The sequence below is a fragment of the Seriola dumerili genome, unplaced genomic scaffold (assembly GCF_002260705.1).
Source record: "Seriola dumerili isolate Sdu_G_001 unplaced genomic scaffold, Sdu_1.0 BDQW01001821.1, whole genome shotgun sequence".
Classification (NCBI taxonomy): domain Eukaryota; kingdom Metazoa; phylum Chordata; class Actinopteri; order Carangiformes; family Carangidae; genus Seriola; species Seriola dumerili.
In genome coordinates, this window is record NW_019176076.1 from 484,836 (window position 1) to 500,819 (window position 15,984).

The window sequence follows — 15,984 nt, forward strand, 5'->3', positions numbered from 1 at the left end:
GAAATTTTTTTTATTTAATATGAAGCTTAAACAGAAAGAGAGAAAAACTGAGGAGGCTAAATCCATTTTAAAACCCATCGGGTCGCTGGTGACGAGTTTACAGCTTGTCCAAAGCAGAGTATCAGCACACATATAGATACGATTGTTGAAACCTTTGTCAATAGGCTGTACATCGTTAGCTCAGATAGATCCCCCAGAAGTCAGTGACCATGACTACCAAAGTAATAATTAAGTCAGATTTACTGGCTGTAAACGAGGAGGCAAATGGTGGCAACTCCCTAACTTTGAAGCCATGGAGGGGGTCCACACATCAAAATAATCAAAAGGGTTTTTCAAAAAAGTATTCCAAGTAGTGGATATTGCTGAGTAAACTCCACTGCACATTGAAACCTCTTCTCCTTCCCTTCCGCCAACCCAACATTTTTTCAAGTTCCATCTGGGGGGCTTTGGGTATCTGTTTCCATTAGCTTGCTGCCTACAAATTAGAAGTATCCTCACAATGTTCTGTTGACTTTTCACCGGGGAGGGTGGAGTGATTACAGCGACAGCTATTCGAAAACTCTGATTGGATAACTATTTTCATGGTTTTATGACATTAACTCTTTCATTTCTGAAGCAAATTTGATAGAAAATAGAGCTAAAATTAGAATTAGAAGAGAATAGCCTAATTATAAAAAAACAACCAGAAGAGAAAATAAATGACAGAAATTAAATATAACATTTAAAATGCTGATATGTCAAGGCCAGATAGATAGATAGATAGATAGATAGATAGATAGATAGATAGATAGATAGATAGATCAGTCATCTGTTGATAGAATTGCAAAGTACAGCACTGACCTCTGTGCTCTCTGTCTTTAGAGAAAGCCCCTCTGATAGATTCACTCAAATGTTTATCTGCATGAAAATAATCAGTAAGAAAAGCTGAGATGAAGACAAACTCATAAAATATAGGAGCAGGAAAACCTCAAATCACTTCAGTTCTATTAGGAAATGAGTGTCACTATATCAAAGTGACTGATAAGACTTGTACTGACATTTGCATCAGATTCCCACAGTATCGGTATAAGTATAAGTCTGCACACTGCACTGACAGAATATACAGTAGATAGTGATAAATATACTGCCTGGTTACTCACAATTAATTGTCCTGTTGATATCATTTTTTGTACCCAACCACGCATTTTAAAAACAATGGTCTTACATATGTTTAAAGAAACTGCAAGAAACAGTCATATTACTGATTTCATGATTCCTGTTAATAATTTTAATTGCTATGTTGGAAAAGAAAATCTCAAAAAAGGATTATATTGAGCTTTGCAATAAGATTTGTAGGAACTTTGGGATACCTTCTACCCTGCTTGCGTCTTGAAAACACAGTATTGATTTTGCACTATTATTTAATCAATTATTTTCTTTCAGCTAAATTTATGACTTAATTTGACAATAGCTCTGCTTTTTGTTATGATGCAGATAAAGTGATGGAGCTGGGAATGAGAACGAGTTGAAAGGTAAACATCTACTCTAATTCTTAAAATTGGCATTTTGGTCCAAATAGCCAGCAGTTGACAGTAATGGGGAAAATAAACCCTGAAACAGAAACAGAATTGTTGTTCTCTTTATACCATAAATGCTCATTTTTGACCTGCGAAATGCACTAACATTTTTTCATCTAAACTTACAATGCAAATATTTGAACTTCTTTTTACATACAGTATAATCTCACAAGGGAAGGCTAAAATAAAATTACAATCAGAGGGGAGAATAAAAATCTAAACTCTTCCAAAAAAATTTCAGATAACCCTCTCTTCAGCAAAAATGATGACATCCCCTTTTTCTAAACCCCCTAACAACCTAAAGCGTGGTTAAAAGCTCTGGGAAAAGCCTGTAAATAACCTTTAAGTCAAAATTAAACTACGTTAGGAATTAACTTTCATGCTCATGAATTATATGGTGATTCTGACACCAATAAGAAAAATATTTTTACTGGCGGGATTGCTGTGAAAGCAACAAAATAAATTAACAAAAATTAAGTTCAGATGAACACAAAAATGTTCTGCTCTCTCAACATAAAACTGCCACAAGTGTCAACTTATTATTTTGAGTACACATATGCTAAATGTAAAGGTTGAGTACAACTTCATTTCTTTGTTAAAATCTTTAGAGTAGAGACAATTTTCGAGATGGTGCTGCAGCAGTGGCAGCGATTTACACCAGCTTCAGCTGAGCTTTCTTCCTCTTTTTTCCTTTTTCATAAATATTGCCCACGCTGTCGGTGCCAATGGTCATGAAGGCAACAGAACCACTTCCCTCTGATTGGACCCTGCTTTGTGAATGCATTGTCATTGTCCAATAAGATTCAGGTGTAAAAATAGGGTCAAAATTCTACCTGTAACTTCATTTTCACACTCTTTGTAGGAACTTTGGGCACTGAGTTTTACACACAGTTTTCTGCTGTGTATTTGTACACAGATGTTAACTAAAGCATTTCTTCTGTCACAGTGTCTTTGTGTTACCTCATCAGTGATATCATTTGTTGGCTTACCAGAGGGAAGAAAGTCTCTCAGGGGATTTGGAGTTAGTATAACCTCAGTGAGCCTCCTTGCCTTCATCCTCTGCTCTGGAGCTCTTAGTCCATCAGGTGGTGCTGTACACTCACTGAATTGCAAAAGTGAATACAAATTTATAGCACAGGGTTACATAGGATAATTATTATATAATGTGATATATTTTTTCTGTAGATCTCTCATGAAGGTTTAATTGACAATTATGTGAGAAAACGTTTGTCTTTGTTATCTAGAGTAAAATATAAAAGGAAGCATGAAGCTGTTCAAACAAGTAACAAATGTTTGAAGCACATAGGAAAATATATACTGACAGTGAATATGAAGGAAGGAAATGTCAACAATTATTCATAAATAGAAGAGCCTGTTAATATTAATACTCTTTTGTTACTAAATTCATCTGGCACACATCATGCTCACCAGTTTGAATCCAGAGCATCACATTTCTGCAGGCTGATAAGATGCATGTTTGTGGACATGGTGCATTTCTGCCTCTAATAACAACACAGAGATACACTGCAGGGACATTCAGGGCAGAACTTGCTGCAGGGCTTTGGTGGGGACATCCTCTGTCTTTAGAAGCATCTTCAAGTGTCCAGCTGTTGTCACAGTCCCAGGTGGTGCAGCAGTATTTTTGCCCTGGGCCCACATAAAGTCTTGATGAGGACCTTGCGCCATTGTATGAACAGATTAGCCTGCAGAAAAGTGTTCATCATGACACTGATGGACAAAAAATGATACAACAGTGAGCAACAGTAAGCAAACATGAAGGGATTTTTACTGTTTCATCAAGGCTTGGCAAAATTTGGGATGTAAAAATGAGCGGAAGGGTTGCTCAGCTCTTCAAGATGACATTCAGCAACTCTTTGAGAGCAGTGTTTTCATTGACACGCTGGCATCAATTTTCTTATCATCATTTAATTCATCGGATGTTCTAAAGGGGCCACTGTCAGAGTTTTCCTCTTCAGACCAGCTCCCATTGTGCTCTTTGTATTGTGATGGGTTATGACACATATGTACATTACTCTGTCTCCTCAGCCCTGCCTATGAGTAACCAACAGCAGACCTGTTCATTCATGCCCACCTGCAGTACTACCCTTTCTTAAAGTTAGGTTAAAGTTCAAACCAAGCTTAATGCCACAAGGTCTGGAGGTTTCTTGAGGAATGAGAAACAAGTCGACATCTTTATGCTCTTTGGCACTGAGGGAACAGTTGTTTCATGTTGATTTGCAGCCACAGAAGGTATCCGATAGGGCCTGGCGCTTCTTAGAGCTTTAGATCTCATTTGCGTCAGTCTGCTTACAAGCTGATATCTTAAAACTCATGGAAAAACGGTACATGCATATAGGCGCTGTTCTGTTATAAAATAAACAACTACAAGCACCTTTTCTGTACCTGCAGCGACACCTCTGTACAAGAGCTGAGGAAACTGGAAACCACTAGGTATTCTGTTTTTATTATTCCATATGAATGAAGCAGTAGTGAAACCCAACCATGACAAAAAGTAAAATACAACAAAAATTAAACCAATGGTTCACTCGACCTACTCTATGAGCTAGTTAAGTTGTCTTTGTAAGCTCTTAAGAGATATCAAGACCCAGATGCCTGATAATCTTCACTGACAACATACCTAACTGTATATAAAGTAGTTAAAGCTAGCTCTGCCTCCAGAAACTACAATTTGGAAATGCTGCTTACACATTGATGCATCAGTATTAATAAGGTTTATTTTTCTGCATAACAATTGCTTTTATTTAATACTTCTGTACTTTTAGTTGGGTAGGATCTTCAATGCAAGACTTTTACTTGTAGTAAGTATTTAGTAAGAGTATTTTTACACTGTGGTATTTGTACTGTAAAGGATCTGAGTCACCTACTTTGTGGACCACTCAATGTTAGGCAATTATATAAGACCAATAATATGTGGTGATTATAAAACATCGACATCTTGCACACAAACTCCTCAATAATCAATCAATAAATATTAAATCACCCTAATTTAAGACAGAGAAGGAAAAAGATAACTGCTGTGAGGAAACAATCTGCAGTGTTATTGATTGTTTTAAGGACGATTATTATGAATGCATTTTACACATCATTTTCTCACGTGGGCATCCAGTGCAAAACCAGAATGAACCAACGCCACGGGATTTCTCTCAGTAGGATTACATAATCTCTCCCATTAAAACCAGTAGAACCTTGCAGTAACTGATTTATACCACACGGTGGCGTCTTGTACTAAGAATTACCAGGTGGTTTTGTGCTGAAGCAGAGGATGTTGTACATTTTGTTCCACACGGTTGAGTCCGTCTCCAACAATGAAGCACGTTCTCACAAAAGCGCTCAGCCTCCATCTGAGGCCTGTTCACACTTTAATTCCTCACATCATGTCCTCATGTGAGGATGAGGAAGATGCGCACACGCACATGCACACGCAAGAACACACAAACACTCACACGCACGGTGAAGGGTCACGCATTGTGACACGCGGCTGAGCCCCTGCTAGAGGGCGTTGCGGCTCCGTTCGCAGCCTGTCCAATAGCTGGGCCGCATGTGCCTTCCATCACCTTGGAGTAAACACACTGCCGTCTCTCCGACCAATCAAAGACGCTACGTCCCAGTTCCTGCTCTTATAAAGGCGGCCGGATCCGGAGCGTCGGTACCGGAGAATGAGAGAGACACTAGCGAAACATCACACGACAAGACACTGGACCTGTCAGTCCTTTAGTTTTTATTTCAATTTCCTCGTTTCTCCAGGTAATTACTTGTTTGCTTGTTCCGTCTTTCACTCAGTGTTGGTGGGGCGGGAGTTCAGCTTGTACCAGACTTTTTTTTTTTTTTTTCTTCTTTTTTTTTTGTTACTCACTTTAGACTGAACTCGTACTTGACGTGTGCATTTATCTCACTTTAGTGGTTTTACAGGTGTGATGTAGTCTGTTTTAAATGTTTGCTTATGTTTAGATAATGCTTTTAGTTTTAGGTAGGAGGGTGATGAGGAAGTATGTGATGTAATATTGCCTAAGTCTGATTGTAGTCATGACTACAACAACAAGCGTATTGGCAACACGGTGTGAAGTAAAGATGTGTTTTTGCGTAAGCTTCTCACATTGAGTGTTTATTGGGGGTTGGGGGAATTTGCAGTGTGTGTGTTTTTTTCCATGAGCCGGCCTCTGTGAGCTGGCATGTCTCGTTAAATTCAGTCAAAACAGTAATGCACAGGAGGTAGAAAGTGGCTTTTTTCTTTGTTTTCAAGGTGGAGAGTGAGAAAAACCTAGAAATGTGCCGCCTTTTACATCCTCAACGCGTTTTTTTTTTTATCCTTTCTCCTTTCTGGAAGAAGAGACAATGGTGCTGTTTTTTGTTTTTTGCCCCCCGAAACCCTGTTACGCAACATGTGATCCAGAGCACATCGCGGTCTCACGCCTGCTCTCCTCCTCTTTTCCTCAGGTGTGTTATAGTAGGAAATAAGATGGCTACGTCGGCCAGCGCCAGCTTGAGTAAAGCTGTCAAGCAGCAGTACATGGAGCTCCCTCAGGGGGATAAAGTCCAAGCCATGTATATTTGGATTGATGGAACTGGAGAGGGACTCCGATGCAAAACCAGGACGCTGGATTTTGAGCCCAAGAGCATCGAAGGTAAGCAGCCTCAGTCTTCCCCAAAACGTGTAAACGAATAAAGATTATTTTCCTAATGCATTGTAATATAGCTGCCTCCCTTCTCCTCCTCTCGTAGATCTCCCTGAGTGGAACTTTGATGGCTCCAGTACCTACCAGTCTGAGGGCTCAAATAGCGACATGTATCTGGTTCCTTCTGCCATATTCCGTGATCCATTCCGCAAAGACCCCAACAAGCTGGTCCTGTGTGAAGTGCTGAAGTACAACCGCAAACCTGCAGGTAACAAAGAAGTAGTAACATGTATATCATAATGAATGGAGTGATCTGCAATAAAGTAGCAAAAAATGATACAATTTCAAACTCTGTTGTCCACTGCCAAATAAAATAATATAAGAGTAAAACAGTAAGAATACTGTAGTTGGTCTTCTTCACAAATGTTGAAGATGTCATGTTTCATTCATTGTAGAAATGTGGCACACACTCGTGTAAACAGGTGTGCACACATCCACATGATTAGACACAAATGCACTCATTTCCGTTTGCATGCACCCATTCATTCTCGTGTGCATGCACACTGATGCATGTTGACGTTGAGGCTTGTGCATGTAGAAGTGATAGATGGATCAGTAAAGTAGCGCTAAATCCAGCAAAATTGTTGGAGGTTTTGGCAAAAATAAGAGGATGAAACGGTCAAAATTGAAATTTAAACTATAATTGAAGAATTATTTTACAGTTTAATTGGCTCATCTTACACAAAGTGGCCTGTTAAAGTTGTTTTGGTTTGAGGGGACATCTCACACAAAGTACCTGAGAATTATTTGGAATGTTGTCCAATCTGCATTGCTATTTTGACAGTGATTGGCAAAACTGGCCCAGGTAACAGGACTTGACTGGACTGGTGTTAGTCTTCTGATCTAAAAGTTATATTTTTTTTCTCTGCAGAAACCAACCTTCGAATTACATGTAAGAAGGTGATGGATATGGTGGAGGAACAGCATCCTTGGTTTGGCATGGAGCAGGAGTACACCATTCTGGGAACAGATGGACATCCATTTGGCTGGCCATCTAATGGTTTCCCTGGACCACAAGGTGAGCAGGTCATTCAAAGTTTTCATATGAGTGTGTTTCTCTTATCAAAACATGACTCAATATCTGGGTGGCTAACAATCTTCATATTTGCAGGTCCATACTACTGTGGCGTGGGAGCTGACAAAGCCTATGGCAGAGATATAGTGGAGGCCCACTACAGAGCTTGTCTGTATGCTGGAGTCCAGATTTGTGGCACGAACGCAGAAGTGATGCCTGCTCAGGTAATGAGAATAGAAGTGTAATATGTCTGGACTTTGCACGTGTTTTTATGGTTTCAACGGTCGTTTTAAAAAAAAAAAAAAAAAAAAAAAAAAAAAACTTATAATGAACTTGTGTGTGTTCAGTGGGAGTTCCAGGTTGGACCTTGTGAAGGGATCAATATGGGGGATCATCTCTGGGTGGCACGTTTCATCCTGCACCGTGTCTGTGAAGATTTTGGTGTTGTTGCCTCATTTGACCCCAAGCCAATCCCTGGTAACTGGAACGGTGCTGGCTGCCATACAAACTTCAGCACAAAGGAGATGAGGGAAGATGGTGGATTAAAGTGAGTGTCACAAGCTTTTTTGCAGGTTGATTTGACAGCTTTGTTAATGTGGTGTGTGTGTGTGTGTGTGTGTGTGTTGCATGAATTAAAGGACAAGTTCTTGTGCTTTCTGCTTTCAGGGCCATTGAAGATTCCATTGAGAAGCTTGGGAAGAGGCACCAATATCACATTCGTGCCTATGATCCCAAAGGGGGGCTCGACAACGCCCGCCGTCTCACTGGCCACCACGAAACCTCAAACATCGACGAATTCTCCGCAGGGGTGGCTAACCGCGGCGCCAGCATCCGCATTCCTCGTAATGTCGGCCAGGAGAAGAGAGGCTACTTTGAGGACCGCCGCCCATCGGCCAACTGCGACCCGTACGCTGTGATCGAGGCCCTCATCCGCACCTGCTTGCTGAACGAGGAAGGAGACGAACCTGCGGATTACTAAATCTACAACTCGTGGACTGACACCCACTGCCCTCCTGACTTTATCTTTTCTTTTAAACTAGTACTGTATTTTTTATTTTCTCTCCCACTGAGATGATTTTAACCTGCATTTTAATGGCTTAAAGTTGGCTGGTCAACTTAAAACATGACAAGGTAATGAGATCCTTGGTAGTTGTGAGCTGGTAATGGCAGGGTATGTCTTTCCCCTCTGCTTTTGAAGGGATTGACTTTTGTAACACTGTTTTATAGCCCATGTCATCTTTCCCTTTTTTGTCTGTAACTAAAAGAACTAAAGCACATGGACACTGAAGAGTAGAGCTGCTAAGGCTGGACAGCATGTCTAACTTAATAAATCTGACTAGTTCATGTACTGTTAATATATGTTGACCTGCCTTTTCAACTATCCAGTCGTCGATGTTACTAATTCTTTGATTTTATGAAGTGTCTATTTTTTAAATGGCAACATTTGATGTCGTCAGATTTTTGACACACTGGGTCAACTTGTATGGTACACTTTGTAGATGTCTATACCCAGTCGTATGTTGTTCAAATGTGGATCTGTCCATAATGCCATTTGTAGATTTCCTCAAGGAGTTTTATCCTTTTGTTAACTGCGATATTGTAATGCACCTGATTTGGTAAAACATCAAGTTTACTGAACCTGGTGTTTTTTATTGATACATTTAAAACTTTTATTTTTATCACAACATGGCTGTATGACTCATGACTTAAAAAAAGAAAAAAAAATTAAAGGAATAGTTAAACATTTCTGGAAATAAGCGGTTTTGCTGTCTTGCCAAGAGTTGGATGAGATGCTTGATACCACTCTCATCCCTGTACAGTACAGCTAACAGCCAGTTGGCTTAGCAGAAAGAGTGGAAACCTTACCTCAAGCCTGGATCTGTCCAAAGGCCCCTAAAGCTCACAAACACATTGGTAGATTCATTTGTTGCCTTTGAGCCAGGCTAGCTGTAGTCTTAACGTGAGGCTGACCAGCAGCTAGCTGTAGCCTTATTTCAAATGGGCAGATAAGTGGTATAGATCTAACTCTCAGCAAGAAATCAAATAAGCTTATTTCCCAAAATGTCAAACTATTGCTTTAACAAGGTAATAGGATGGGACTGCACTTTGCTTTTCCAGCTGCAAAGTGAAAACATTAGTTGTCATTGGTTTAGCTCAGTGTAGACTGGATGATTCATAAAACTCCACATTCTAGAGTCAACATTCAGTGATAATAGAGCAGATGTAACATAAAACTCTGGTGCTAAGGTCGTCTTGTGGACACTATAGTTCAAAACAACACAGCTACATCTTATCGTTGGCTGCAGGAGCAGTTGATATTGGCCTCCAGTCTAAAATATCTTGCATTTAAAAACTGTTGAAACAGCTTGCAACAGAGCATTTTAATATGAGCAGTACACAGAAAAAGTAAAACAAAGTGCACCTAAAGGTAACTCTAGTAAAGGCTCGCTGGCTGCGCTCTGTTTTGCCAAAGGTTCTGATGTTTCAGTCTGGCTGATATCTTGGCCGGAGATCAACAGCAGCTTTGTTCTAGCTGGTGTTTTTTAGGACCATGTGGGAAGTAACTGGAAACTGATGTACTCACGAGACAGTTATTAGACTCCTTCACTGCAACAGCCTGAGGCCAATATTCCCAGAAGTGCTGTCGCATAAACAACTACACAGCACCACAGACTGTTGTGGCTGTTAACTAGACTTACTTTGTTGTTTACTAAAAAACCAACTAGAACAGCATGTTGACAGAGCTTAGTTACAGCTGTACGGTGAGTCTATTTTAGCTGAATTTATTTATCTTTATTGTCCAATAAGGCAAAGTATAGCTGTAAAGATTTCCGTAACACTTCTGCATATGTTAACAATCTGCCAAGTCAGCAGTATTTAAGTCAAAGTTTTCTCTACTGAAGAGTTGGGAGCCAGAACTTCACACATATAAACACAGTGAAGGAATTCTTTGACACCGACACAACAGGGCGACATTTCACTTCTCAAGAAGCACACAACATCTTCATTTTACAGGACATAAACATTTACTTCTGGTGTCCTCTCTCTACTTGGGGGAAGGGACACAACAAAGTTTGCTTGGAGACCTTTCCCCTACATCCCGGCTGCCCTCACAACAGCACATTAGTCAGCTCACTCATTGGCTTCGCCAGGAACAAGTTAACCAATCATAAAACTGAGGGCAGGTTCAATCCTGTTTCAGAGGATGTTGCTTGGCCTGGAGCCAACACATGTACTCTAACTTTGTTTTGGTCTTTTTTTCTTTTCCCCCAAAGTCTGAAACCTCTCCGCCCCTGAGATGTTGTTTTGAGCATGCCTTTGCAGGTTTCTGAGAGTTTGTGTCATACTTTCAAGTAAAAACTTGGGGTCATAGAGTGCAAAAGTTTGGAAACAGAAACAGCTTAAAATGTGTCATTAGGCAACAATGCTTTAATACTTTATATGGAATAAACATAATTCCAAAGTAATTAATGACTGCAAAGGGGGTAATCTGTTATAAAAATATTTCTATTTCTGTCTACATTCATACTGTAGCTGCTGTGCAAAACAGCTTGAAAATAGTGGAAGAACAGAGGGGGGAAATGTTAAAGTTCAAGTCCCTCCCACACACGTGCACACATTTCTGCCACAAAGACGCAAACCTAAACTCAAAACCTCATCCACTGACTGACACATACAATTATAGGGGAATTAAACTGACCCACATACCGCATCACAGTCCATTATTCCCAGCAAAACACCCTACATTCCCAGAGGCAAGCAGACACACCATGTTCTTTTCCCCAACCCACCCACTTGTACCACCTGTGCCAATATGTTTTTTTATATCCTATAGACATGTTTCGTCAGAATATGACAAAACACATACATTATCTAACATAAAACCGTATGGATCTGTTGACTTCAGCACTTCATTGGGTGTTCACTTCCTCTTACTTAACACTGATGCCATCTCTGTGGGGAGTTGAATGCCTCGCTACATTGTGTGAAAGCCACTCAATGACATTCAGTCACCATCCAAAACCTCTTCCACTTCCTCGCTTCGAGCCTCAATTAGGGGGGTTCGATTTGCATGCAGAATCCAAACCACCTTCTGCCTGGGAAGCTCAAACGATGGGGGAGAAACTGGACAAAGGATGGAGAGGGATGCTGCCCTGTTGCTATGACAACCACCGGAATGTACAGGCTGCATCATGGTGGTTCTTGTGTGGAGCGGGAGAAAAAAAAAACACATCCATGTTATGTAAGGAGAAAAAAAAAACATGAAATGGGGTCTCATAAATGGAGCTGCACAATAGCCCCCTGGCCAAAAACAACTTTAAGATCCCAGTCAGTTAGCATCCACTCACACTATGGCATCAGGGAATGCAAATACATGGCAACTACAATTTTTACATATTATTAAAATCTGTGACTGAGATTTAGATATTCTAACATATAATAGCACATGGAGGTGCAATGAAAACAGCATGTGCACCGAGCATCCATCATTTTTAAAGGTTATGGATTTGCTGTCAGCGCATGTACATGATTGTCCTCACTTGTGCTGTGTTGTTGTGTAACACATCATACTAGTTCAAACCAGTACTGGCTCTTCTTACCACAATGAGCAACAGAAGAAGGGACCTCTGCATTAAAGCCATGACTTAGGAAGGATGAGAGATTGATGAAATTTGCAAAACAGATTAGAAAGAAAAACTGTAGCTTGTTGTTTTGTGCAAAATACTGCACAAGGAAGAAGAGATGGAGAGGAAATGTCATTGGAGGACAACGGAATCTCGTGGCTCATTTCTTGGCAAGAAGCATGTATAATCCTGTTGCAGTTAAAAGGAGTCAACAGGATGAGTTTCATAATACCTGAAGGGGTTTTGAGGTTTTTTTAAGATAACAAAAGTGACATGTTCATGTCAATGTGATTTCGTCATTAGATAAATCTAATTTTCTGGGAATAGCTTTGAGCTTTCTCGTAGATCCCTCTCCCACACATGCACACAATATTCACTCTCACATGCATTTACACAAATGATCACACATGCTGACATTAACTCTCAGACACACGTTAAACCAACCCTGTCTGCAAGGGGCGGAGAAAGCTGCCGCATGTTTACATCCACGGCACGGTCACACATTCACACAGTTTGGTGTTTTCACACGGACAGATGCAGTGCCCTGACTAGAAGCATCCTGACTGGCTGAGGGCTCTGGTGGGATTGGGCTGATGCTAGATCTGATACAACCACTCAAGCTTACCTGCTCCCTGATTGGTTACATCATTATGTGTGACACAGTGACACAGTTTTGACTGTAGTGCTGCAGCACAGACACAGTTGGTGTGCCTTTATTTCTTGCGGACTGATGACAGATAATAAAGATCCTCCTAGCGGCACAATGTGTTGTTTTTTTGGAGTGCAGTGGGATAAATAGAGGTGAAATTACCAGAATAGGGAAGGAGGGTTTGATAGGAAAAAATGCTTCAGCGTGTGATATCTGTTTACACCCTGCTTTTGCAATTAACAATGCTGTTAATGCAGAATGAAGCATAGACATCTGTTCAGTTATTATTATCCAAAGTAATTTCCACATTTAAATCATTACATATCATAACCCTCTGGCTATAAAAGGTTGTTCCTACATGTTCTTCCACAGAGCATGCAGCCGCACAGATTCTTCAGTATGTTCTTGACCTACTTGAATTGCTGCACAGAATGTGCATTTAAATTCTTTGCACTTGAGTAAATATTTCTTTTGCACAAGCAACCAGCAATGCTTTTAAATGCTCCTTTGTTCCAAAATGTTGCTCAAAGCATTGGTTATCCACACTCATATGCTACTTATGTGAGAGAAAGCAAGTGGGGAATTGTTAATCAACCAAATGTAGCTTTGCCGCTGCCACTGTTCCTGTCACAAACAGTTCTGCTCAGTTTCACTAAAGTTCAAACAGTCCACACTTTCATGATTTCAGTAGTTGGCCAGATGCCAGTACTCTTCCGACTCCAAATTCACAAGAAGGGCTCCCCTCCCCCGAAAAGCCTCCTGCTGATTTATCTACAGGGGTTGTCCGTTCTTTAACGCACGAAACAATGGCTGACCCTCACACCCCCACAAGACCACTTTCTGTGTAGGGCACAGACGCAAAAACACCAATGTTTTCACAGGCATTTTAGGATAGCGACTAAAGCTTTTGCTAGTACATTTTGTTCTCGTGTTTGTCCAGTACAAATGCGACATGTCATCTGTAAAAAAAAAAAAAAGATAATAATATGAAACTTTGTTGGTTAATGTGGGGACACTGGCACTGCAGAAAAAGAAGCATAAACATAAAACAACAAAGAACAGACAGCATAAACATAAAACAAGCAAAAGGTGATCTACAGAATACTAAAATATGCAAAATATAAAAATCCACACATTTACAAAATTATACAAATATAATACAAATATATCACTGATTTTTTAGATATTTGAAATGCGGTTACTGTTTTACTGAAACAAGTAATCAAATGTAAGTGAGTTTTTTTTAAAAAAAAACAACTTCCCAAAAATCAAGTTTGTTTTACAGGCATTACAACATTCATATACCAAAACAATTATAAAAATTAAATATGAATCAACCAAATTAAGAAATTTAGTAATACAATACATTACATTTTGTGGTTTTCAGCTCTGTAAAGAGGCCATGTTTACGCTGTGTGATGCTAACAGCCGGCTCTCACATGGCAGCCATTATACTAAGCCTGTTTGTTTAAAACACTTGCGCACAAACAGGTCAACGTTCTAGATCAGGCTCACCAGTGAATGGACACTTGTGCCAAACAGATGCTTAATGAACAACACCACCTTAAGATGACTCAGTCATAAATTCCTGCACACCTAAAGCACCCTCTGTCACACCAACTCACTGCATGTACACACCTTCAACTGATTAAAAGTTGAATGATATGACATTATCAACTACGTATTATACTCAGCAATTTGTGCATCATGCAAAAGCCTTGAACAGGTTTAATCTTTAAAAATGATTGTATTTTTTAAATTTTTTTTTTTTTTTTGTAGTAAGTAACCATTAAGTATACTATTGGTAAATGTATAGTGGAGAAAAAAATACAATATTTCCATTGACTTAAGTACAGTCAATTCAAAACTGTACTCACGTACAGCACTTGAGTAAATGTATTTTGCTTCTGGAGAACGGAAAATCACTGTTATTTCTAAGAAATATTCTTGTCTAGTGTCATCAGATATAACCTGTAGAGGCTGGGTGAGGCAGAGCGGCAGATGAGGAAGAGAGTAAAATGTAATCAAATGATCCAGTCTCCACCAGAAGGAAGCAGTAAAATCTGCATAGTTGTTTGTGTGGAGGAAGTGAGTTTTAGTAGCTGCTGTTGTAGCAGAAGCAACAATAAGGAATCATTTAATGCACAAACGTCTGTATGACATATGTGGTGATTCATCTCAGTTCCTTCCTATGTCATATGGTGAATATAAACTGACCTGGATCCTGTTTTGGCCTGTTTACAAGTCACTATTTGATAAAATGTGACATGAAACATATTTTCTTTCACGCTCTACACTGACTTTTTCTTTTGTCTACAGTGACTACGTCAGCAAATAAAAATAGTCTTGAAGAGCAAGTGATCATTATCTACATGGGCTTTTACCATGACCTTGGCATTTGCTTTAGCTCTTCCTTGTTTGTCTTTGGCTGGCTGCACGATCCTGCTTGTCAATATGTGCTGCTGTGCTAATAGTAAGAGCCATCAGGTTATGACTAATATGCTGAAAAAGGAATACATCCAGGAGAGTGTGTGGCATAGAGGGTCACTTTCAATTGTCCGCTCATTTTGTAGGACCACATGGAAAAAATGAAGTGGCTCAAGTTAAATATCAAAATAAGATTTTGGACACAGCTGTTTATACTCTACGCCCTAACCAAATATGGTCATCTGTACCCGAGGTCTGGTTGTGTGTGTCGCAAAAAAAAACGTGACAACTGATGAGCTCCTTATTTTCCAGTTCCACTGTTCAAGATCACATGCTGACTCAGTATATCTGCTTTTCATATTTCACATTTCTCTATATTTGGCTGACCAAACATGTGCCTGCTCAGCCAGAGATCTTCCCTGACTTCTCTCTCTTCCTGTTGTCGCTGTAGCTTCCATCAGCAGCATCAATTTTAGACGCGACTACAGTTGTATCCAGACAAGAAGTATTGTCATGTTTGAACACAGAGGGGACACTAAATATAATCGAATCATTTGCTAATAAAGTGTTAATAACTTTGTTGTGATGACAAAATATAGCGATGTATTCATACTCTGTCTCTCTCGCTGCCTGCTCTTCCTAACATGTTTACTTCTCTACTATTTTCAGTTTTTCAAAGCTGATTTGTTCCACACAGGTTTTTAATTCATCAAAACCAAAGCCTGGGGAGAAATTGGGTGAGTTTTGCAGTCAAGAGCCAGATATAAATAACAAACAAACACACACACACACACACACACACACGCAAAACCCAAAACACTACAGTTTGATTCTGTATCAGTGCAAATATAAGTATACTGAATACAAGCTCAGTAATAAAGAAAAGTAGATATGTAATTCTATAAATGTGTGGTAGTGATAGAAGGGATGAAATTTTGTCTTGCATGATCATTTCTTTTCAAAAGCTTTAACTCCATCCTCTCACCCTGCACTACACACACAGCACATTGCACGTCCT

General features: G+C 39.8%; 1 protein-coding gene across 1 annotated transcript; it reads left to right on the top strand.

The window, feature by feature from the left end:
• The first annotated feature begins 5,216 nt into the window (after positions 1 to 5,216).
• Positions 5,217 to 8,950, top strand: LOC111238971 (glutamine synthetase). The gene is made up of 7 exons (XM_022768716.1): positions 5,217 to 5,321; positions 6,012 to 6,199; positions 6,297 to 6,458; positions 7,122 to 7,268; positions 7,362 to 7,489; positions 7,613 to 7,812; positions 7,932 to 8,950. Exons 2-7 carry the CDS (start codon positions 6,034 to 6,036, stop codon positions 8,242 to 8,244), a joined length of 1,116 nt encoding a protein of 371 aa, XP_022624437.1. The 5' UTR covers positions 5,217 to 5,321; positions 6,012 to 6,033; the 3' UTR covers positions 8,245 to 8,950.
• Positions 8,951 to 15,984: the final 7,034 nt, after the last annotated feature.